A 25,303-nucleotide genomic window follows, 5' to 3' on the forward strand; every position below is an offset into this window, starting at 1 on the left:
TGCTTAAAAAAGTCACACTGTACTACTTCCCAATTCTTCTTTCCAGTTTAAGAACATGATAAACATATCAATCCATGCTAGAAACAATGGATAGTTAAAAGTGGGTGAAGGCTTCCAAACCTTCTCTACCCATGACAGGAATAATAACAGAAATTATCTTTCAATCTTATAAAAAGTCTTGAAACCCAAATTTTAGTTACTCTTCTTTGAGGATCACGTATATTCTACTTGTCAAGTATTTTTCACTCACTTCAGGTTAGGATATGACAAAGCTATAAAATAATTTAAGAAGATATTTTGCTTCCAAAATTGTAAGTATTTACTTCCCATGGGATATCAATTAATACTCACTAAATTACTTATTGCATCAGCATCGACACTGCAATTGTAAGATGGAAGCTGAAAGAAGCTCTTGGGAGACTAGGACACCACTCAGCACTGACATAATTAGGATTTCTCTGATGTTGAGCTAGAAACTCAGGACTTTTCTGCTTGGTACTGATGATGATTTTCCACTTCTGACTGACTGCTACAGAGAGAGGGATAAAAGACATCTGCCATCATCAGACTTGAAGACTTGATATTCAATAACACTATTTATCTCTTCCTAAAAATAAGCTTATCACAAATACAGCCTGGAAAACAGAACAGATCCTTCTCTGACACTATAATTTGGAAGAGAAGGACCATTCCTCTTTCAGGAAAACTATGATGACTGCAAAAAGCTGACTGGTGAACTAATTGTGGAGATTTCATTTCAAGGTCATTGAAAAGACTTCTTAGTCCTCAGAGACCTAGTTTTCCATTTTCCTAGCAAGTCACACAGACAACAATTGGGCATTGGAGAAATAACAGAAAATTAAAAGAAACATTCTAGCAAAAATAACAAGAATCTCTGTAACAGTAATTTGAGCACTCTGCAATACTATAAAATATTAAAGCAGCTTCTTGCACTTGAAGAATTTGCAATTTACACTGGTTTTGGCCACAAATAACATGGAAGTAGAAGAAGCTGAGGAAGTACATTTCTGAGGACAGTGTTATTTATAGTTAGAACACGTTTTAAAATACTATTTAATATATTTTAACAAGTAGGTTTAGTATTTTATTCATCTCCAAAGTCAAAGTCTTTTTCTCTTCCTCTTGTTAATGCTTTGAAATACTGTTTCTAAAAATACTCACTCCCCATCTGTTTCTGGGGAAGTTTTTCCTTTGGGCCATAAAGACTGAATAATCATGTGCTGCAGCTGTGAAGGAGACCAACTGATGGTGCTTCTCTGCCACAGCACTATTTGTAACCCACTCAGTCACACTGGTCTGAATGGAAAGCTGTCTGATCAAGCCAAATTAATTGCCACTCAGTTGAACATGCAAGCAGAAGTTCTTTGGCTGTTTTAGAGAAAAAATACCAAAATTAGTGTGACAAAATCACTGTTTCAGGAAAAGTCCAGAGAAGCAAGCGCTCCACTTTCTCTAGAAGTGGCTAAGTACCAGACAAGCAGTCGTGATGGAAAAAGGCAGGTCAGGTTACTATCTGGAGCCATTACCCATGATTAACACAAGGTTATCAGAACATTCTGTGGCCCATTGCTACTAGAGATCAATCCCCTTTCCACTACAGCTGGACATCCAACTTACATAGGGCTATTGCAGCCTGCTTTCAAAAAACAAACCACCCTTATTAGCTGCTGACTACTTCCTAATCAACTCTCGTGGAGAGAGATTATTTGGGAAAATATTACCTATCTAAATCCAAAATACTGAACTTCCTACAGCATTTTAGACTTGCTTCAGCCAATCATCAGAGGAGTAGAAAGCAGAAAGGGATAATCTGCTTATAATAATTTAGAGAGATAGCATATGTATTTTTAATTCTACCCACTCAAAGAGAGTTTTAGACATCTCTAGATCTAAGCTTATACTCGCCTGCATCAGAGTTGCAGTTAAAAGCAATATCCTTCATTTTTGTTTGACAGTCCACATTTATCAATCCCCCAAACTTCCTGAAAAATACATATATACTTCCTTAAAAATACGTATGTACATATCCTAATACATTTACTGTTTTTTTTTTTTGTTCCTCCTTCATTAGATTTTATTTCCATAGCCTTATCTCAAGATTCTTACACTGCCATAGTCTTGTAATCTGTATTTGTCTTATTTTTTTATTACATCAGGGCTTACACCCTGTACTCTGCCAGGTTTTTTTCTTCAGTAAACCTGCCTCAACTCACTTTTTCTATTTGTATCCCTTAATCTCTTTTTCATTCTTCCATTTCCTTCTAGGTTTTCTCCTTACTCATTCAAATCTCTGCACCATGAAAGTCACTTCATAAGTTTAATTCAAACCATAGTGCCAACTTCATTACATGTACATATATCAGGTGATATTCAGTTCCATTTACTCAATTGCTTTAATTTTGCTTATACTCTAACTGCATATTGTAAATTTATAGCAGAGACTTTACCACAGATGACACTACAACAAGTACTATTTTCGTTGACAAAGCCCCCACCAGTATCTTCTCCACCAGAATCACACTCTCTGTATTTAAAATTTATAGATTACAGATAGGAAAGACTTTGATAGGATACAGACTACAGCACTTTGTGGGTACCAATTCCAATAATTTGCATTTATTTCTAACTTATTTAACTTGCTGTCTCACCACCTTTCGTTGTTCTAAGCAAAACTTGAACAAGATTTACACAGTTTTGCATACTCATACACCTAAACCACTGAGTATGTAAAGCTTGTAATAAACAAAACTACTGTATCAAACCCACTAATCTCATGCTACAGTCAAGTAGACTAGGAGCTTCTCTATTTAAATTAATTGTAACACAGATAAAACTTCACCAAGTTTCACCTTTGCTAACAAATTTGCTTGTTGATTCAGTTGAGCTGGTGCTATTGGGGAGGTCTGTATATAACCCAAGTCGCTGGAGTCCTAGTCCAAGAGCAGGAGAATGTCAATTTCTTCCAAAGACTTTGAAAACAGCAGTAAACTGCAGATATTCTCTCATTTCCTCACTCAGAACACATCTGTGTATGCTTTAGCCAACATTTATTCCTTTCACAACACCTCACATCACCACACAGGATCACAGAGTAAGGTAGGTTGGAAGGGACCTTTGGACGTCACCTCATTTAACCTCCTACTCAAAGCAGGCCAATTACATTCGTTTTCTCAAGACAATGTTCTCTGTTTCTTTCCATTCTCTCCACTCAACACAGCCACATCCCCCTTCTTCATACCTCCAGTTCCCCACAGTGTTACTTTTTACTACTGGGGAGCCAAAGCAGTACGTGAGAATGAGCAGAGCAGTAAATGGACAGGAGGAAAATAAGGATGTGGTAGAGCAGATAAGGTTTAGCAGGAGGTAGGGGAGAAGAAGGAAGGGTGGGAGGAGGTGTTGGGGAGACCAAGGTTATGCAAAGGATTGGGGAAGCGGCTTTGTGGTAGGAAGGCATGTAGTTTCTGTGCTTTTAAGCAGAAGAGCAGCAGCTCTCTTGATATGAGAAGCCCTGTGACCACTGCCACCTTTTTGCAGAATGCTCTGATGCCTCTGCCTTATGCAAAGTGAAGAATGTTTGGGTGCTGAGCTGGACATTTGCGTACACAAATTGGTTTGGGTTTCTTTTAGCTTTAGCTAACTAATTTTCAGAGTTTTGTGTGTTTGCTTTCAGAAATGTAGCTCTAGAAGTCTTCTTCAGACACTCACTCCTTCTGCCACCTTTTCTCAGTCACCAAGACTGTGTACTTTGTTCCTTTCTCAGACAGTCCCAGATATTTACTCCCAGCTCTTCCTTCAGCTTTTCCCCATCTCCAGACTCAGCCATCAGGCATCTCCATATTTAGTAGATGCCAGTTGTTTTTTTTCCTCAATGTCAGGTTTCAACTTTTGCTCGGCTAGTCTTATTTCTTCCTCTCAGACCAAATTTTCTCATGTATGCCTCCAATCAGCTTCTCTTCACGCGAATGGTTCTCAGTTCCAACACATTTGTTCAGTCATTTACGGTTTTTCCATCCCACATCCTCTTACAGTTTCAGTCTCATCATCTACTGACTCCTAGTTCTCTTCCCTCCCTCCCATTTGTACCCCTGCTCCCCAGTCAATATTCTTGTCCTTTGAGGATCCATTTCAAACCCCTCCCACAACCTCCAGCTTCAATTTTCTTCTCCCCACCCCTATCCTTCAATCACATATTTTAATATCCTTGTTCCCCTCAGTTCAGTGTGTACCCTCCTCTCTCTGAAGGTCCAATTCTCTGCCTTAAGCTCTTCCCTTAATTCTGTATGCACATGAGGGAGGATGCCATCTGAAGCACAGGACACACACATTCTGTTTGCTCTTAGTTCAAATGTATGGACTTAGTTCAAATGTATGCTCTTAGTTCAAATGTATGGACTCAGCACAAGACCCAATAGCAGCAGAGAGGTAACTGCAGACGTAATTCTGCTGCGCTCAACACTGGACCCAACTGACACAGTCCAGACTTCCTCAGAAAACAAAATCTAGGGAGGTCTCACTGAGCATATGTAGATTGCTTTTAATTCTATGGTCTAGTATCTGGAACAACTCAGGCTGGCTCTCATAATTCCAGTTAAAGGTACATACCTAAGTGAAAATGAGTCCAGAAAGATCTCAGATGTGGGGTAGGGATACAAAACGGCTGTGGAGATGGAAGCTCAAGTAAGGAGGATGAGTGTTACCCACATCTCAAAAGCCTTTGTAAACTCAAGTTCAGTCAGTAAGGCCAGGTGTCTTTTCACCATGCATCCCCTGAGATCTGTGTTTCTAAAGCACAAAGGAAACAGTCTGCCTGGTTTTGAGGGTGCAATACTTTAAGTGGATGATTTCTGTTGCCCTGTGCTATCCCATCATTCACCCCAGGAAATCTGCAGACCCTGGAACTGAGAGTTAATTATTCTACCTGAATCACAGAGAAGGTGGTATTTTCACAAAACAAAACTAAGAGATATACAGGTAAATAATTGGAGGTGGAGACAGGAAATCAAATAGCATGATAGAAATTAAAGCACAAAAAAAGCCCAAAGTAAAAAAAAAGTAATATACAGATTTTATACCTGGGTAGCTTGGGCAAAGCCAAAACCATAGACTTTTGGTCAGAAGTTGGATAGTTTATTAGAAGGAGGTGCTGCTAACTTTGTCTATAACTGACAAACCCTTGTTTTTTTCTGGATAAGCTATGCTGTAGCTATCCAAATTCAGGAATATATATGACACAGCCTGGCATTGCAGGCCACCTATAATTTTTGAAACTGACTTGAACTGCATGATGAAAGCCACTGTCAGAGGCACAGAACAATAATTTAAGACTTGCAAGATAATTCCTCTGACAACGAAGGACACCCTTGTCCTTTTGAAGGACATCCTTGTCTTTTTCATCCATTTTTTAGCACACCCCAGACACATTTATTACAAGTTGCTTCACTTCACTGTGCTTGCACATGTCTCACCTGAATCCAAGTTCCACATACTTTCTGAAACACCGTCTAATGTTGCAGTGCATGAGGTTAAGTGGTTATCACAGTCCACTACTCACGTGTTTCAGGCCAGCTTAACCATCTTGATCATATATGGCATTTGCATAGAAGTTTTGTTATTAAAAGTGGGCACACAGACAATTATAATGCAGAAAATGTTAGGGGAGAAAAAATAATTTAGTTACAACAATGCTGCCACCTGGTAACCAGAAGCGTAATAGCAGAGAAAGCATTCATTTTGCTCTGCCCTGAACACACAGACACTATTTTAAGTAACATTTCAAAATCACAAAACATAAAAATGTAACAGGATCAGACTCTTGTGGTGCAATTTTGTTTTAAGTAAGAAGGAATTCACACCCTCACCAGATTACAGTTGATTCTGAATCCTGGAAAGCATGTGATCTGTGAAGAATAACCAACCACAGGACTAACATACCACACAGTACCTGAATTAAATATGCCTGATTTTGAAGTCGTCAGAATTAAGTCCATGCTTAAAGTTATTCATGTCTCTTCCAGTAGCTTTCTGAATTAAAGTTCTATCACTAAATGTTTACAGGAAAAAATCCTATCTACAGTGAGAAAGATGAAATAAATAAAATAAAGTCTTGAAAAAGAGATACTAAGAAAGTAAGTTGTCAGGTGCTGTCATAGGTGGAAAGTCGATTCATCAACAGGAAAATGCTACAATCACATTAAATAAGGAATATTTAATATATAATAGAGAAAAAGCCCCAAACATAGAAAGGTTGGGAAACACTAAATGCTTTGGAAAAAAGTTCCCAAGCACTGATGAAGGTCCATAACTCTTCAAGCCTAAATGTTTCTAATTTATCTTTGATAAATAAGCATGAGAGAGTGAAAAATAAACTCATTTGCACGATCCCAGCAGGCATTGTTGGGATAAACTCCTGCATGACACATTCCCTACAGAAAAATGAAGACAGTATTGTCTAGCTTTTCTTTCTAATACACAATGTGAACACTTCATCATCTTATTACACATTCTTAGTGACCTATTATCCTAGCACATTAGAGGTTTCAGATTAGCATAAGCTTCTTTCAAATTATCTAGGAAATAATGGCTCCTAGATAGCTACTGGGATACTATCCTTGAACCACACATCATTAGGATCCAGTCTAATGGATCCTAATGAATCTAATCTATATCTCCTCTGAAATCTAATCTATATCTCCTCTAAAAGACAACACACTTTAGGTCACCTCACAGATTTCTAGAGAAACACAGGAACAGTGCCACGGCAGGATGAACTCTTCATTTGCCCTGGAGGAAGCAGGATCCACCCACTGTTCTCAAAGTGATGGAATTGACCTGTTAGAGACATGCTATGGTCAGACATTGGCCTGACAACTTTAAAGACAAATCCTTGACATAAAAAGTGGAAAATCAAGCAAAATGTTTCTGTTTTAAAGTGTTTTAAAGTGTTTTAATGTAGACCTGCACAGCTGTAATTTTTGCCCTAGTGACAGGTTATTCATACGGTGGCACTCAATCCCTTTGAAAAAGCTCAGGCCAAAGAAAATAACTGACATTTTCCAACTTCCAGTGAAAAGCCTCAGGCCCAAGATAGCAGGTCAGGAACACACCATATTAACTTGTGCTCCACCAGAAACAGAGGCGACAGAAAATGTACATAGAATCATAGAATGGTCTGAGTTGGAAGGGACCTCCGAAGGTCATCTAGTCCAACCCTTTCTGCAGTAAGAAGGGGCATCCTCAACCAGATCAGGTTGACCAGAGCCCTTTTGAGCCTCACCTTGAACATCTGTTGGAGGGTAGAAGAGCCCTGCAGAGGCACCCTGACAGGCTGGATAAGTGGGCAGAGGCCAGTGGGATGAGATTCAACAAGACTAAGTTCTACACTTTGGCCACCACAACCCCAAGCAGCGCTACAGGCTGGGAACAGAGTGGCTGGAGAGCAGCCAGGCAGAGAGGGACCTGGGGGCAGAGATAGATAGTAGACCAAACATGAGCCAGCAGTGTGCCCAGGTGGCCAAGAGAGCCAATGGCATCCTGGCCTGAATCGGGAACAGTGTGGCTAGTAGGACAAGGGAGGTTACTCTTCCCCTGTACTCAGCACTGGTCAGGCCACACCTTGTGTTTATTGTCCAGTTCTGGGCCCCTCAATTCAAGAGAAATGTTGAGATACTGGAACGTGTCCAGAGAAGGGTGACGAAGCTGGTGAGAGGTGTGGAACACAAACCCTATGAGAAGAGGCTGAGGGAGCTGAGGTTGTTTAGCCTGGAGAAGAGGAGGCTCAGGGGTGACCTCATTGCTGTCTACATCTACCGGAAGGGAGGCTGTAGCCAGGTGGATTTGGTCTCTTCTCCCAGGCAACCAGCAACAGAACAAGGGGACACAGTCTCAAGTTATGCCATGGGAGGTCTAGGATGGATGTTAGGAGGAAGTTCTTCATAGAGAGAGTCATTTCCCATTGGAATGGGCTGCCAAGGGAGGTAGTGGAGTCACTGTCCCTGGCGGTGTTCAAGAAAAGACTGGATGAGGCACTTAGTGCCATAGTCTAGTTGATTGGACAGGGTTAGGTGATAGGTTGGACTGGATGATCTTGGATCTCTTCCAACCCAGTTGATTCTATGATCTCCAGGGATGGAATCTCAACTACCTTCCTGGGCAAGCTGTTCCAGCATTCCACTACCCTCGTAGTAAAGAACTTGTCACATCTTGCCCATCTCCTTCACTCATATGCAAAACATTCCTTCATGGAAATATTTGGCCCAAAATCCAGAGAGCTAGCAGCAGTCATTTGCCCTACCAGAATGTCCAGAGAGTTAGATGTGAAAAACAGACACAAGGCACAGTGACTGATGGGCTGGCACACTCATCAGTTCTGAGCTCTCTGCTAAGTCCTTCAGACTGAGGTTTTCACAGGCCACTAAAACTGGAAAAACTGAAAATCAAAGGGGTTTAAAATATTTTTTTCCAATAATAGTGGAAGGCAAAATGTGTTGCACACGCAGCTTACAGGATTTCTCTGACAAATCTCCAAACAAGACAGATGGAAGTGACAGGAAATAGATATGTCACCAAATCAGCAAAGGGATGCATGTCCACAGTCATTTTTTTGACATATGCTACATGTACAAATAGAGTAGAAGTAATGATTGGAGCATGAAACAGCAATACCAGAGTAATTTTCCAGTGAGATTTCCCCCTAATCTTTCCTGTATCATTAAGCAAAAGTAAAACTTCTAGAGGTATCAGAGCCTTGGAACTACTTTTCAAATGGTACTTAGAATAATAAACCCTCCCCACTTGCTAAGTTTCAAGAAATAGATACTGTGTATCAAGTGGGTGGATAAGAAGGGAAGAATGTTTAAGTAGTGCCATGCTTTCTAGTTGTGACTGAAAAAGTTAGTAATGTCTGAATGTTTCTGAAGAAGAAAGTTCACTCCTGAAGGTTCACATTTAGTTCCACATACACAGTCTTGGTAGAAGCCTGTTCAGTTTGGACCTAGCTATAACAATAGCAAGGACTGAAAGAGGTATCAAGAACGCAAGCAGATACAGACAGAGCAAATACAGAACCAGCATGCAGAAGTTGTCACATTCATATCTAGCTTGCTGAAAGTGCTGTAAATGTGGCAGTGTAGCAATGCATACATAAAGCTGGAAAAATACTGCACATGTGCCCCATCAGATTGTGCTCTGGTTTGCACCAAGAGATCCGTGGTAGCCAATCTTGGGTGGTTTGAGCTCTCTGGCTCCTGGAACTTGGCTATATTTATCCTGGCTGATGTAGCCTGTTAAGTGTGTCCTGCCTGTTGATAAGGTGCCATAGTTGACAACAGTCAGGGATCAAGGGGGAGGAGCAGGATGGGGGCTTCCAACAAATGTTTCTTTAGAGGGTCTCACAAGCTCTTCAGTCTCATTCCTATTTAGCTTCAACCCTGCTCTCTAGATACAACTGCGAGCTTCACCAGAAACAAAGTGAAGATGCCAGAGCCTGCAAAGAAAACAGGTGAGGATCATAGCTGACAGACAAAAAATCTAACAATAGCTTGACAGAGAAAAATGTGAGTAGCTTTTGTATGCACAAGAACTTAGATACCTCGGGGTGGGGGGAACCAACAAAACAACCAAGCAACCATGAGAAAGGAAAAGTAGGTGATATATTGTGAAGTTTTAAGAGAGGTTGACTGATCAGTAACTAGTTTGGCAACTCTCAGATGCAGAATTTTCTCAAGAGACTTCATATGAGGAAAGAATAAAGGTGAATAATTTTTAATTCTCCTTTTTTTTCTCTTCTAATTTCCTTTCTCAGTCATCTTTAGGACTCTGAAAACAGCTTGTAGTCTCTCTCTTGTGCATTCAGGCAGTATAAATCTCTGCTGGTTTTGTTTTGTTTTTTTTTTCCTTGATACTTTTGAGAAGGTGCAAGCAGCAAACTTTGATGACATTTGTTTTTAGTGAAATCTCTGTGAAAATGAAAACAAATGGCACCTGGTTCAGAGCTTACTCTTTCTAGTTCTTCCAGACAGTGACAGCATAGCTCTGAGAAAAAAAACAAACACACACATATTGTATTATAAAGAATATATGTGTATTTCTTATCACTCATCCTCCTCCATTCTTTCCCCTGAGCCAGAAGATAACTTGCCATTTTCAGAAAGCCAAGGTCATAAAGCCTAGTGCAATTCCTGCCCCAGCAGTAAAACACCAGGAAAATATTTCAGATTTGGGAAAATATTTCAGATTTAGGAAAATTCTAATTTAGAATTGAGAAATAAAGAACAACTCAGAGGCTGCCCACACAGGAAAGAAGGGAAGATCTAGAATGGGGTGTAAGGTGCAATGAATGTTTGTCTGAGGAGGAAGAAGAGGGCCTGGGATGCAGAGGCAGGGACAGTTTAGCTTCACACTCTGTGTCCACAATTAGGTTTGGAAAAAAGTCAAAAGCTGAAGTTATGATTGTTTAAAAAGTGTGCACATATCCAACACACAGATCTGGAGATAATTACAAAATCTGTGATTCTTCATTTTTAGAGCTCTCATTTCACTGATGCCAATGTATATCCAGAATCACTACTACTTGAATGAGCAGTCCAAGAGTGTGTGTTTTTTTAACACCGTGCCATTGCCAAAATTAGCAATAGCTGCTGATACTTACTAATGTAGAAGGCTTTTATGCTTTGCAAAGACTGAACAGGCATCAGCCTCCTGGTAGGCTGTTCAATAGGAAAATCTGCTCTATTTATCACAACAAAAGAAGAACTTTAGAAGAACTTCCATTTCGGCCAAAATATTTGGAACTGGCAAATGCCAAAGGCGAGCACAAATCCAGCCTGTATCTCCAAGAACCGTAAAGCACTAAAGCATGCTTAAATCCAAGATTCTTTATGCTCCCTCTCTATAACTCTAAAACAACAGTAGTATCACAATCCTTCAATTGCATCACAACTTAGTGATATTAAGAACACTTGGCGCTCTTAAAGCTGCAATTTCTGAAATCAGATGGAAGTAGAATTGTGTATTAAAAAAAGTATATACTGGACCTTGTTCTGGACAAAACCTGGAAAATATAATCTGTGCAGGTTTAGCAATCACCCTCAAAATAAGACACTTATAAGCATATTCTATTTTTTAAACCATATAATTTCTGAAATTTATTGAAATGTCTAATACTCATGATTGACAATGCTGGCAAAAAGAAATATAACATAGTAGACAGTTTGCCAGTGTAACCACCTAGACATTGGGACGTTTGATTTCTAATGTTTTAACTGCCCTTAAATTAACATTTTCATTCTCTATGCATGAAAAGCAGTTTCTCTGCTTTTGAAGATGTCCACTTTTGCTAGCTAAGGGTGAAAAGAAATTCTATTTCAGTTTATTTCTCCAAAGAAATCTAACAGATGTCTAACATCCCTAATTCTACCCTATCCTTATGAACAAACCAGCCCAAACACTGTAATTATCACAGCAGGGGGAGGAAAAGCTCGTGTTACCCATTCAGACTGAGACAGAACCAGTCACATGCCCCACAAAGTCTAAAGGGAATCTTCTCATGCTCCCAAGAGACACTAATCCCTTTGGTTTTCTATTTCATATTGTTTATATAGTTCAAGTAATTTCAATATGGGATAATGTTGAGGGTGATCTCAGTAAGGCTGAACATTCATCTAACAGTACATTCAAAGGAAAATACCTCATGCCAGAATATCACAGATATTCTCCTTGTATCTGCTATGTAAAAATGTAAAAACCCAAACAAAAAATCCCACAAAACCTGCAACAGGGAAGTATATTCTCCAATATACAGACATTCTTTTACATTAAACTGTCCAACTAAAATACTGCAGGATAAGGTATTGCCCTATTTATTTACAGAATACCAACTGTCAGAGCTTTCCAGAAAATCTGACAGTCCCCAAAAGCAGCAGGATTTAGATGACTTGTAGCAATTTAGTGCAAAAAATCATTGAGAAGCATTACTTTTTGCAGGGTTCTGCTGAAGAAATTTCATATTCTTCTCCATTAAAATTCAACATCTCATATTTAATCTCTGTCCACAGGCTCACTTTTTGGAAAGTTTTGATCGTTTTGTTGTTACTGTTGTTGTTGTGAAAATTCAGAAAGGTTAAAAAGCCCCCATCTACTTCCCTAGCAGTAACTTGTGACATTAAGAGGAAACACCAAATGTAGTAAATAAATGGGACTTTGTGGGAAATGTGTGTATTACTGTATCTGGAAAAGGAGAAGTCTGGTGTTACCTTCTCTGAAAATCAGTCAATTTTTATTCTTGTATTTTGTAGATTGAGGACTCTAGATTGTGCAGTTCAGATTAGGTAACTTTAACAAGGGTTTATAATTAACCTGGCTTCTAAGTACACAGAGGCTTTCGCCATTAGTAATAATAATCAGTGTGGCATAATGAAGAGCAGGACACTGAATTTTAGTTTGACTATGAGCTCATTCTTTTACATTCACAAGCACCTAGCACAGTGAAGTCCTGCTCCATGATAGCGAAATGTGCACTACAGTAATACAAAAATAAATTATAACAATTCATATAAACCTATTTTCTTCCTTTTTCAAGACTCAAAGCAAGTTGGATACTAGTATCCCCATTACACAGCAGGTATTATGAATGCATAGAGAGGTGAGTCTGCTTAGTGGAACTATTTCTTGCCTGTTGCTCATGCTAGAGGAATTTACAATCTCAGCTGCTGAAGTAGGCATGGAATGATAAGGCTGATAAGTTCAATAGCTTTTGGATCACAGAATGATTAAGCTTGTAATTGCAAGCAGCCACTTAGGTCCTGACTGAGAAATGTGCAGCATCTTTATATAGTTCCTCAGCAAGGAATTTACAAGCTCCATTACTGAAGTCTGCTTAACCACAGTTTGGCTTTTAACTCAATGGAGGGCTAAATGACACAGAAGGAAAACTAGATGCCAAGTACTAAAGCAAAGATAAATTTTCAACATGAAGCTTTAACACATCAAGGAATTCCAAAAGCTAATACTATCTTGTAGCACTAATTCAATAAAACATTGGGCAGATACACTAAGATAACAGCTTTGTGGAAGAAGACTCATGACTCTGTTATTTTCTAGTTGCATTCATCACAGACTGCTGCTGAAGTCTGTACTATGTGCATTCAACTAGACACACTGGATTCTCCTTAGACATTTGTATCTTTAATAGGTTTTGTTAGGTTTGAAAAGCTTATCTAACACATATTCTCCTCAAGTTCTTATTTCCCTCTTGACCATGTACATCACAAATAGTGAATGGAGAAGAGCTGAAGTCAAAGCCACCATTCTGAAATGCAGGATGATTTTTTTTTAATTAAACACCAAAATAAACCTAAACCAAACAAATAAAAACCACACAAGCAAAACAAAAAGCCACACGTGCAAAAACTCCAAACAAAATCAAAAATAGACAATGCCTCTCCTCTATCACTCTATCTAAAACCACTCTTCTGGAATCCACACTTCTTACTTTCACTGCACATAGTCCACATATACTTTGAAATTATTTTCACCTAATGCTTATGATTTGTAACAAGCCAATTATTTACAGAACAGGGCTAGGAATCAAAATTATTACAGTTATATAAACATTATTTAACATACATCTCGTTTTTTCTGACAACGATCACATAGGAATGACTCTTTTAGCTTCTAATGCTAAATTTTGCCAGGGATACAATGGTAATCAGTAGCCACTTATTTGATCCTGTTCAAAGTTGACAAAAAAATAGTCACTGACTTGAAAAACATTTATGAAATAAAGGCCCAGTGAACAGATACATAGGTTCACTGAGACAGAAACCTGGGTAGTAGCTTAGCCATTTTCCATATTTTCAAATAGAAGACTAGGAAGAAGTTTTGAAGCAGAATAGTAAACTGATTGATGGTGATGTTAGACTGCTTCAAAGCAGATCAGAAAGCAAAGAAGAAAGTGTGAAGGTCTAAGTATGAAGATAATCACTGGCACGAGTAGGAAGGAAGAACACTAACTCTATTGTTTTATTTAGATGGAAAGTGAAGGAAATGGGTTTTGGAACTTAAATTATTTAATTCTAGTTTGCTTTGGCTAAAAGAAAATTATTTCTTCAGCCTACTGACTTATTAATCAATTATTGCAAAGAAAATGCAATCTGATCATGGACTTCCAAATACGTTTTTTTACTACTACTTAATGAAGCTGTATTTGACATAAATAACTGCATGGCTGATGTGTACAAGATGCTGAAAGGATAAGTGCTGCAGGCAAGTTCTCGCAACAGAAGCATTAGCCACCAAAAAGTTTTCTGTAATACTACTGCAGACAACACACAGCCTACTCTCCTCTTCTATCTGGGGTAGAAATTTACTGTTTACACTACTCAGAAGTTACATGAAGTTCTTTGCATTGTGGAAGCTAGAAGCGATTAGGAAAATCTGGGATATGAGAGGTGACATGCTGCAAAATGGTTTAGTATAAAGTGGCTCTAGCCTTAATTTAATTAGCTCCATGTTTCTCTTCTTTGCCATCTTAACTGTTCACAGCAATTCCAGTTCCAGCCCCACAAACACACACAGCACCGATCATTTTCCTGTTTAATAATGCCTGTCATCATCAGCATTAGTAACTCACAGGTCTCTGACCTTTCTCCAGAACTGCTGCAGTACACTAGTATCAATGTCCTCTTCCTCCCCTCTTCTCCAGTGCGAGGTGGGTTAGCATTTACTGGGAAGAAGAGAGTTAATACATTCAGAGCAGAGGACATGAGCAACCTGGTCATCAGGTGCCCAAGCCAAATGGCTCCTAAGTTCATGTTCTGTGGGAGTCTGGATAAGCATATCACAGTGCCTGAGATCTGTCAGTGCTTGACAAGCACAAGAGCTGTAAGACATTCCACAAGATCACATGAGAGGTGTTGCAGCCATTGGGTTTTCCACAGCCTGATAGCGGTGGTCCTATCCAAGAGTGCTTTTTGAGTATGGTATGGATATATGGAGCGCAGAAGGGTGTATCTGGGTAGAAGCCAAATCCTGAAGTAAGAGAGATCGCCAAATAGGGAATGTGTTTCTGATAAAAGCAGGCAAAAGTGAGGCTCTCAGGACAGACAGATTTTCAATGGTGGTGTTTAGGAACAGTCCTAGTAAGGAAATAGACAGGATAGACTGGTATAACTCCATGAGAGAAAGACCAGTCTGCTGGATTTAAAGTAGCAGTCACAAAGGAGAACAGGAATACCTGGGACCTCTCATTTCTATGTCTTCTGTTAAGTAGTCTCTTCCGCTCTCAGAATGAAAAACAATGGCATTCTCTTCACAGAGTTGTTCAGCATCTGTCTTCTGCAACAATGTGATTTCCTGTAAAACCTCCAGTTATTGCAAATATGAACAGTGGAAGGGAATACAGATGAATACAGAGACTACTTCAGACACTCACTCACTGACTCAATCTCAAGTGCAGCAAAATGACTTCCTAAGGGTCATCTTTACCTGTGAAAAAGGGAGTTCTCAACAACTGTTCTTGCAAGGTTATATTCAGATGGGAGTTGTGGGGCTTTTCCACTCTTTTGCTTTATTGGAAGTATTCACAATTATTTTAAGTTAGAACTTAGAAAAGTGAGAGAAAGAGAAAATAGATAAGAAGACTTGTAAACTTTTACACAGGTTTTTAGACTTCCCAAAAGTCAGAAATATTATATGCTGGTGGAGATTTCTCACTGTGCATGTACTTCTGGCAAACCCCTTTTTTTTTTTTTGATGAGTCATCTAAAGTAAATTTAATAAACCTAATCACTTTGCAGGATGTGCAGCAGATCAGAGTGTTATTTACAAGTATGCATGTCTTGAAACTCTGCCATTTGTAGGCTGGAACCCTTACAGGTCACATTGCTGTTAAATAATTAATATATTTAAAGATTCTTTTGTGCCTAAATAGAAGAGTGATAACGATAGCATGCAGAGACAAAGAACATGCCTCTTAGCTGCTTCATCTCTAGCGTCACAGGGAGAGGAGCCAGGAAACAGAAATTTCAGGAGTGGGTTCCAGCACTGGCCTGGATCCCCACTACACAGTAGCCCGGCCAGCTCTACATGTCTTTTGAATTCTGTACATCAATCCTGCTGCCTACAACAACTCTTTTGCAATTATTCACAATCATTCAAAGTATACTGTGCTGTTTTGCTTACTGAAGTGCAATACTCTTAAGATGTGCATCTGAAAACAGGCATTGTGCAGCTGAAAGCAGGCATTGAGTATAACACTACAGTAGAGAGCCCTATATTCTACATAGTATATGCTGTTTAATAACAATTACAGTTTAAGAAGAGTTACAGGGCTGAAGTTAGGAAAAAAAACCCACACAAATAAAAGTATGCAGAAACATTCCTCTCCCAGAGGAATTTTTATCTTAACACAGAAGAAATGCCGGCAGAACACAAGAGATCAGGCAGGGTTCTATAGGCTCAGTGCAAACCAAGACTGTTTTTTCATCAAATAGGTATAATGTGAAGAAAAAATAAGAGAAAAACATAATGTAGGACTTTTTAATATATGTAACAAAAAGAGAAATACACATTACATACCTATTTATAATTGCTACTTTAATTTACATTTAAGCAGCTTTGAACCCTTTGCAAACTAATGTAAGAACTATGAACGTAACCTGTTTCTTTAAAAATACTTCCTTTCATTTTTATAAAGCAGAATCAAGTTTGAAGCTAATTATAACTGTTGTTGTGATGTTCAAATAGTTCTTGCTGCTGCCCAAATAGGAGAGCCTTAGATAATTTGACACAGAGGTGACAAATATGATTAAATGTAATATAATTACTAATATATAAGCAAGGACATGTATGTGCAAGTTGATAAAAAGATAACATAATGATGCACAAAAACATTCAGTGTGTGAATCAGAATGTTAATTAGTGGTATTTTTATAGATGAACATATCTTGTGGCAATTAACAAGAATGTAACAGATTTCATTATTCATGAGCATAAAAGGAAAGCTTGGATTCAAAACAAAGTTGAAGAAATCTAAACAAATAAATCAAAATAAAGAAATTAGGAAAATAATTGAAATTTTTGTTAACCTTGTTAAAACCTATGCTTGAGGAAGATTAGGATACTTACAGACCAAAATCACAACATACTGCTTGCTTTACAAATTCCTATCCATTGTTCTACTTTGATTACATATGAACTACAACATCATTTGGTTTATGCTTGTTCATACCATATATTAATTATTTGTCATTACTGCATCATAAAAGCTTCTTAACACATAGATGAAATATTTTGATCTGCTTTGCTATGTAATCAAGTACACTTGGAAACAATTGATACTGTTTTAGCTGGGATAAAATTACAAGAGCCATTATAGGAACTTGTATCGCTTTCCACTACACTCTTTCTCAGTCAAAACAGGAGGACTCAAAATGAACTGTCAATTCATTGTGGCGTATTAAGACACAGGTTACTCCACAAAGTGTAATTTTGTTGGAGGAATATAGCATGATCCTGTTTAACAACTGTGTTAAATATTCACTTGTGAAAAATCAGAGTGCATTATGGGGGGAAAGAAAGAGGAAGATGGACAGCAAGATGAGTTTGCTATCTATTCTATTTTATTTCATGACAATATGGAGAAGACATCTCATTCAGAGACAGATCTCAGTAAACTCAAAGACAATTCCACACCTTCTCTGTCAAAAGTGCTATGATTTATATCTTACATGCGCAGATGGGAAAGAAAGGAGGCAGCTGCTGCAGCCACAACAGCTGACTACACCAGATATGCCACAATTGCAAAACAGATTTTAGCAAACCCTCTCTCTTTTTTTAGTTTCTGCATTTACCAAGAAGCCTAAGACAACAGAGGTGACAGCCGGAAGCACAGCTGTGTTTGAAGCAGAGACAGAAAAAGCTGGCATCAAGGTGAAGTGGCAGCGCGCTGGCACTGAAATCACAGACAGTGAGAAATATGTCATCAAGGCAGAAGGAAACAAGCACTCACTGACAATCAATAACGTAGGAAAGGAAGATGATGTGATATACGCTGTAATAGCTGGAAGCTCCAAGGTCAAATTTGAACTCAAGGTCAAGGAATCAGGTACAGTGTTTCCTAAGGAATTCTAACTTCATCATCATCTCCAGTCCCACATGCACAAATGAGACCCACAGAAACTAGCCTATTTTAACACTGAAATTTCTCTATGAGCAACACAAGTGTTTTGTCCAATTACTTGAATTATTAGGCTGAGGAATACATTTCCAGGGTTAAGACACCCATTTCCAGATGTCAGACACACAGTGATGACCATGGAGGAAATCTTAGTGCAATTCTTTAGAACGCACTGTCAAATATTACAGCTTAACTAATGACAAGTAAACAAAGATAAGGTAGTCTAACCTAACCTGACCTAAACTAAGATGTCTGCATCTCAGGGTTGGTACTTTCTACTTTTAAAAATTGTTTTACTTAAATACAAAATTGTAACAATTAAAAAAATTTACAAGCTATGCACTAATGTATTTAGGAGCTTATATATTAAAAAAATTACTTGAAATAACCTGTTAATAAATATGTATATATATTTCTGGAGCAATTCTAGTGCTTTAATTTTCTACTTTTGTTTCAGTGAAAAACCTCAAACCCAGATTATTAGTATTTCCTCCTCTGCTATCTAGCACCTTGATCATAGTGAGATCTTCTGGTCAGCCAAAAAGACGCTAATATTTAATAGGAGACAAGATATTCTGTTCCAGGTGCAAAGACAGTGCATGACAGGTTATACGGAATAAGGGAAATCCTAGTGCAGATTACAGCTGCCAGAGCATATGAGAGTGTGATCCTCCTGACTATCTTTCATCCTGAAAGTAAACAGGCACATATGATACTAGTCATATCTTCCTCATTTCAGGTTAGTTGCAGGTAGAGTCTGCTATATGCAGAGAGCAAACAAATTACAGAGTTGCTGAATTTGGAAATGTAGTCATTACCTAAAAGCAGTACACCTCTGATAAACACATATTGGTGATGGAGACAGCAAGCAGCCCAAGGAGAGCTAATTTTCTTGTATATGTGATACATCAATGCCTCAAAATAAGCCCTTTCTAAACAGATGCATATTCAAGCTATGGGAAACTATTTGGACAAGATCCAATGGGAATCCTTCTAACAATGGAAGTGGTAGAATTCGGTACTTAAGTATTTAATCAATATAAATTTTAAATCATGCTGTTTTCTTTCAAGGCACACGTACAGGTTAGGGTGAAAAGCATATATTCCCTGAGAGCAGTGTTACCTCGTGTTCATGTATTCACAGGTACTGCCTTGGTTTTCAGACCTTACTAAGCTTAAATTGTTCAAGAGTAATTGAATTATCCATTAGTATTTTAACAAAAAAATCAGTTCTTCATTATTAAAAACAACAAAAAAAAAAAGAAACATAACCTGTCCAGACACAGACACCTCCCTTTGTGACAGCGGAGCCACTCAAACTAGTAATCACATGGCACAACAGCATCGTAAATGTCTGGTGGAAAATACATTGCAAATATCTGGGAAATGGCACGTGGGACTTGCATGAGAGACAGGTGAGGCCCTTTGAAAGTGACTCCCCCATCTAGGGGGAAAAAAGTTATCTTGTTCCAACTGATCTGTATGAACCTCCCTTCATCCGCTCCAACTTCTCACTCTTACTCCTTTTTCATACATTTCTATATTCTCCATCACGCCAAATGCATTTGCCTGAATTTGTGTGGTCATGGATTAATTGAGAGGCTGTAAACTTCCACAAGCCAGTGGAAGAAACATTAGATGGATTTTTTTTAATACTTTATCTAAATTGATTACCAGCACTGTCTGGAGCTCTTCCCAAGACACACACAGAAACAGCATTTGGAACACTGCATTCCAACAGCAGAGTTAGAAAAAATCTCAGCCATAAGCAAACCATTTACAAAAAATAGTAACTTCATAATTTTTCACTAACTTTTTAATTTAGACCACTGAAGTGAATCAAATAATGGAGTTATTCACCAGATGATGAGTTTCTACACATCAAGACTGCAAAATCTAAACATCCAGACATCAGTTCTTTCTAAACTCAACAAGAAGGGCCTCATTATCCATTTTCTTCAGGTTCCTTCTTATCCTCTAAGCTCTAAAAAAAAGAAGAGTTAATTTATCTGCATTTCTTAACACATATTAAAAGCTGGTCTTTTGTAAAATTTCTTTATAAAGGCAGTAGTAACATGACTTTCTCTGATCTTGGCTTGCATGTATTTCCAGAAAAGAGTGAGACAGTCACTCCTGCTGAACCTGCTCCAGCCCCAGCTGCTGCCGAGTCCCCTGCTCCACCAGTAGAAAGCAGCCAAAATACAGAAGGTAACAGAGAAGTAGCACTGTTATCAAGTCTGGTTCATTAAGAGAAGGAACAAGAACAGGCAATCCTTAAGAGTCAATGAAGCAGAGACAGTAGCTGAAAGTAGATCACTAGTGATGAGTGTTAAACAATAAATAAGGAATCTCAAGAGGCAAGAAATATATTAATATCTTGAAAGTATTCTAAAAATTCACTGTATAGACTGTAACAGAAGCTGAAGCAGACAGTTCTAAGTAGTAATTCTGATGTTTATTTCAGCTGCATCTGCTGGAACTCAACCAGCTGAGCCCCTGGACCCTATTGGGCTCTTTGTGATGAGACCCCAAGATGGAGAAGTTACTGTTGGTAAGTACATGATGAATGACAGCAGTGCTGCAACAGAGAAATTCAATTGATAAAAAACATTATTCATAATCTTATTTTAACCTACTTCCCTTACAAGGTGGAAGCATCACATTCATTGCCAAAGTGGCAGGTGAGAGCCTGTTGAAGAAACCATCAGTGAAATGGTTCAAAGGGAAGTGGATGGACCTGGGAAGCAAAGTGGGGAAACATCTCCAGCTACATGACAGTTATGATCGAAATAACAAGGTACAATTAGCAGAGCAAGGTTCTCAGTCTTCTAGACACTAACTTTGAATCTGGGGCAAGAATAAAGTAATACAGGAATATTTTGATACTAAGGTATCCCAAAGCTACACACAATGGTATACTTACATATGGTCTATGTTCTGACCATGCATGCAAGACACAAGCACTAGGTACAGATTTCTGCATGCCTTATCTATAATGAAATTAGATGACATCTGCACAATTCCCTTTATCTCAAGTAAGAGATACTTCTTAAACTGAAGAGAACACAATAAACCAGACATTTTATTCTATCTTGGTTTTAAAAGATCAAACATTCAGCTATTAGTATGGAAATTTATTGTCTTGCATTGTCTAGACTACTTTGACTAGCTGACTTTTACCACAAATGTGTTCAAAGATACAGAAACAGGAATACAAGAGGGTCTGTACCATGCCGTCTCATCCTGTGTGGTCTATGAAACACTACTACCCTCTTCTGGATGGAACAGAACACACTTGCTCTTGTTTGCTGTATTTTTCAGTGTACTGTATACATTCTGGTAGAGGTTACACCTGGTTAATGAAAGCTCTGATCTTCTTTCCAGTATACGTGGAATGAATGCATGTGATGATTGACAATACAGTTTGGTAATACAACCTTGTATCCACTGAACCGGGGCAGATACATGCAATTTTTATGACAGTACCCATGTTCTTAATTATAATAGGACACAGAGGTCTATTTAATTCCTTGTCCATTTCTCTCCATGCCCTATTATGCCGTATTTGCTGCATTCTCATTCTCTATCTTTCACCACTTAATTTTCTAATTTGCGACTTACATCAGTGGTGTCTGTTCCAGATCTACACCTTTGAAATGGAAATCATAGAAGCAAACATGACTTTTGCAGGAGGGTACAGATGTGAGGTGTCTACCAAGGACAAGTTTGATAGTTCTAATTTCAACCTGATTGTCAATGGTAAGATGAATTCTTGCATCTTGTTTCTTCCATAGAGTATTTCTTTTTTCTTCCTCTATGCCCATCAACGATTCCTTCTGGTAAGAGCAGCAAGCAGACGAGCACAGAACTGAAGTATAGAATTGAAGAGATGCCAGTGCACTTACAGCGTTCCACAGATGAAGACTGGTATATGTTGCCAGAAATATAGAGCATATAAAGTAAAAGTTGGATGCCATTCAAGTCAGAATTGTGATGCTCTTAAAGCAAGCACATAGAAAGATGTAAATCGGTCCAACTGTTCTTTGGCTTTACTCTGATTTCAGATCCATTCTTTCACAATATTCATTTCCTCCAGAATAAAAGAGAGGTCCATTCTTACTTTGGCAAAAGTTTGGTACTAAAAATGAGATACTTGAAAAGAAACAAACAGGGGAAATGGACAAATGTAGCCATGTGATGATACTATCAATTCCTTTCTTCCTGGTAAAACCAAGTCTTGCAAAAGCACCTTGTGATAGAAAACCACTTTAAGGTTAGATGACTCGTTTTGCATAATACATGCTGCCACCCTTACAACAGCTATAATGAAAAACTTATAATTTGAAAAGGAAGTACATTTCAACATCAATTTCACCCTTGTGTGGAAGAATTTAGGTAAACCAGTAAAAACACGGACCAACTGAAAGAACGAAACATTTAGACCATTTCCTGTTTCAGTGATTCTCTTGAAGGGACTGCAACATTAACATGTGTCCAGGAACTGATGAACCTCATTGGCAAAGACACCAGTCTATTGGAGTTACTCAGCCAGCAGTGTTAACTTACAAAATTTCTCAAGTTGGCTGTAGGACTCACAATTCAAGACTGTGCCTGACAATAGTTTTCCTCCCAGAAATAGCAGTACACCTATTCATACCAAGAGAAGCCTGGAACAGCGTGAACTCCCTATGCATCATCTTCAATGGAGTTTCTGCACTTTTCCAGGAACTTACCTTTGCTTTCAGAGGATGAATTACAATTTATTTTTAGTAAATATTGTCAGTTGATATCCAGTGATTTGAGTTTAGATACCCTGTGCATCCAGTATTGAAATTAAAATTTACCAGCAGGAGAACTGACACACAAAACATCTGACAGCCTATCATGCTGCAGGTTATTATGCAGCATGAGACAGAATTTGGTTACATACAAAACATTGCATTTTGAAAGCCAACTGATAAAGGCTACACTTTTAAAGATGATACTCCAATCTTTCAATAAGTAATTGATAATGTAAAAACTCTTTTAAAACAATCTGGAAAGAAAAGTCTTTAGAAGTAACACTGTACTTTTGTATCATTGTGACTTGCTCTCCCATTCTTGTTTGTCATTTTTGTCACATCAGAAGCACCAGTAACTGCAGATTTGGATATTCGTGCTGCCTTCCGACGCACGTGAGTACCTGCAGTAGAAACTTAGACTGCGCTTCCACGCAGAAGTCATTACTTTCCCAGACAAAGCTAACTAAAAGCAGAGCAGTTGTACAAACAAGCACAAAGATAGGGATGTCTACTAAGAAAACACTTATACTAAGAACTTATTTCTACCTCTAAAATATTATAAAACTAGAAATCATCTGAGTTTAGACTTTGTACTAGCAGAACAATCATGCTTGTCTTAATTATGCAATTGACAATGTGTGTAACTCTGCTGTGAACCTCAATACTTTTTTCCCCAGATCTCTAAAGAGCATTCTGACTGTTGACAACAGAGAAGGAAAATATTCTATGTAGTGCCTAGGTTTGATTTGGTCTGGCTTGAGGAACCACATGTACCTTAATACAAACATTTGCTAAAAAAGTAGAGTTTGAGGTGGTCTCTGTAAGCACCGTATCATTGATAACATAATGCAAGCATTTTGGATGTATTTGTTTTCATGTTCTGTAACTGTATTAGCTGAAGACAATGACGTGTCTGTGTAAAATATCAGATATATTCAGTCTTAGATCTTAAAGCCAGCAAGGTATCACCTTGTTGTTGAAAAGGCTAATCTCCCCACAGCTGTCTAAATGGATATAGGACATAATAGAGTAACACATCCTTCCATTTGTAAAACTTCTTTACATTTTTATTTAGGCATTAACAATGTGTTTTTTCACTGTTGACTATTTCTTCTCCCTTTACATAACTCAGATTCTGGTTTAGTTTTGATGTATTTTCCCAAAACTACTAGATCAGAAATATTTCAACAAGAATCTATTTTTCTATCACAGGACACAAATTATCTGTGGCAACTCCTTGAGTTTTTCCTCCTATGTGCTATTTTTACATGAGATTTTTTAAAACATTCCATTGCAAAATAATAAAAAAGGGTGCAAGGTTTATCCACAATCACATCAACATATAGGTAGCTAGCCTTGCTGTAATGACTCTTAAATATGAGAGGGTATTTCATGCACACCTGTGTTCTGTTATTTCACTATGGTGAAATTAGGTTAAGAGTTTCTCTTCTTGATATGAGAAATAAGAGAGTTTAGAATCAGAGGGACTACAGCTCAAGCAGCTTCAGGCTGTTGAAATTTTCAGTTTCTTCAGTAGAAATGGAGCCAAATTTTGAATTGAACTGTTTAAATCTGAAGCTTTGTCTTTAATACCCTCACTCAGGAGCCTGGCAGGAGGGGGGAGACGGATGACTTCAGCCTTTCTCAGGTAGCCACTGTCTGTGTCAGCAGACAAATTCAAGTCTAACAATGAACTGTCTCTCTCTGCTTAGGAGAAGAAAAAAGGATAAAAAATAAATAACCCAAAACAAACTACAAAACTAGCTAAAGGTTAAATTCCAAATAAATAATAATTTATAGTACATAGCATTTATAAGATGACTAATTAAAAGTAAGTAGTAAAGTGAGATGAATGCAAGTAACTAAAAGAGTAGTTTGACAGTACATAAAGAGGCAGATTCATCTACAGAAAAGGCATGTGTCTGGCAAGTGCCATTTTATCACCACTGTTAGAAGAAATAAGGTAACCAGAAATTACATGCATGTCTGCCCCTCTGTTTACATGTTTTCCTCTCTGCTAAGCACAATCTCACTTAAATTGCCACTGCCCATAGAAATAAATCAACACATGGGTGTATGATGATGTGTTGTTTCCTGGCACTCTCTATCATTGCATTTCCCACCCTACCCCTTTTGGTCCCAGTGTCTTCTACCATAAGGGTAGAGGAATCCTGAGATAAGGCTTAACTCTGTGCATGTTAAAGCAGTTAATACGGTCCTATTCTTCAGAAAAACTAAACACTGATTGCTGGGCTTTCCTGACAATCTGATTTAGCTACTACCTGGGAAGCAATACAGCGATTAGTTTTCTTCCAGATGTAGATTCTGA

General features: G+C 38.2%; 1 protein-coding gene across 1 annotated transcript in view; it reads left to right on the forward strand.

Annotated features, from left to right (window-relative positions):
- The first annotated feature begins 9,492 nt into the window (after positions 1–9,492).
- MYBPC3 (myosin binding protein C3) overlaps positions 9,493–25,303 on the forward strand; it is a 54,882-nt gene continuing 39,071 nt past the window's right edge. The window contains exons 1-8 of the mRNA XM_064145689.1: positions 9,493–9,517; positions 17,855–18,121; positions 20,258–20,401; positions 20,658–20,744; positions 20,842–20,990; positions 21,835–21,952; positions 23,319–23,367; positions 24,578–24,611. Coding sequence (XP_064001759.1) covers positions 9,493–9,517; positions 17,855–18,121; positions 20,258–20,401; positions 20,658–20,744; positions 20,842–20,990; positions 21,835–21,952; positions 23,319–23,367; positions 24,578–24,611 — 873 coding nt within the window. The remainder of the gene's footprint in view (positions 9,518–17,854; positions 18,122–20,257; positions 20,402–20,657; positions 20,745–20,841; positions 20,991–21,834; positions 21,953–23,318; positions 23,368–24,577; positions 24,612–25,303) is intronic.

The sequence above is a fragment of the Pogoniulus pusillus genome, chromosome 1, assembly GCF_015220805.1.
Source record: "Pogoniulus pusillus isolate bPogPus1 chromosome 1, bPogPus1.pri, whole genome shotgun sequence".
NCBI lineage: Eukaryota > Metazoa > Chordata > Aves > Piciformes > Lybiidae > Pogoniulus > Pogoniulus pusillus.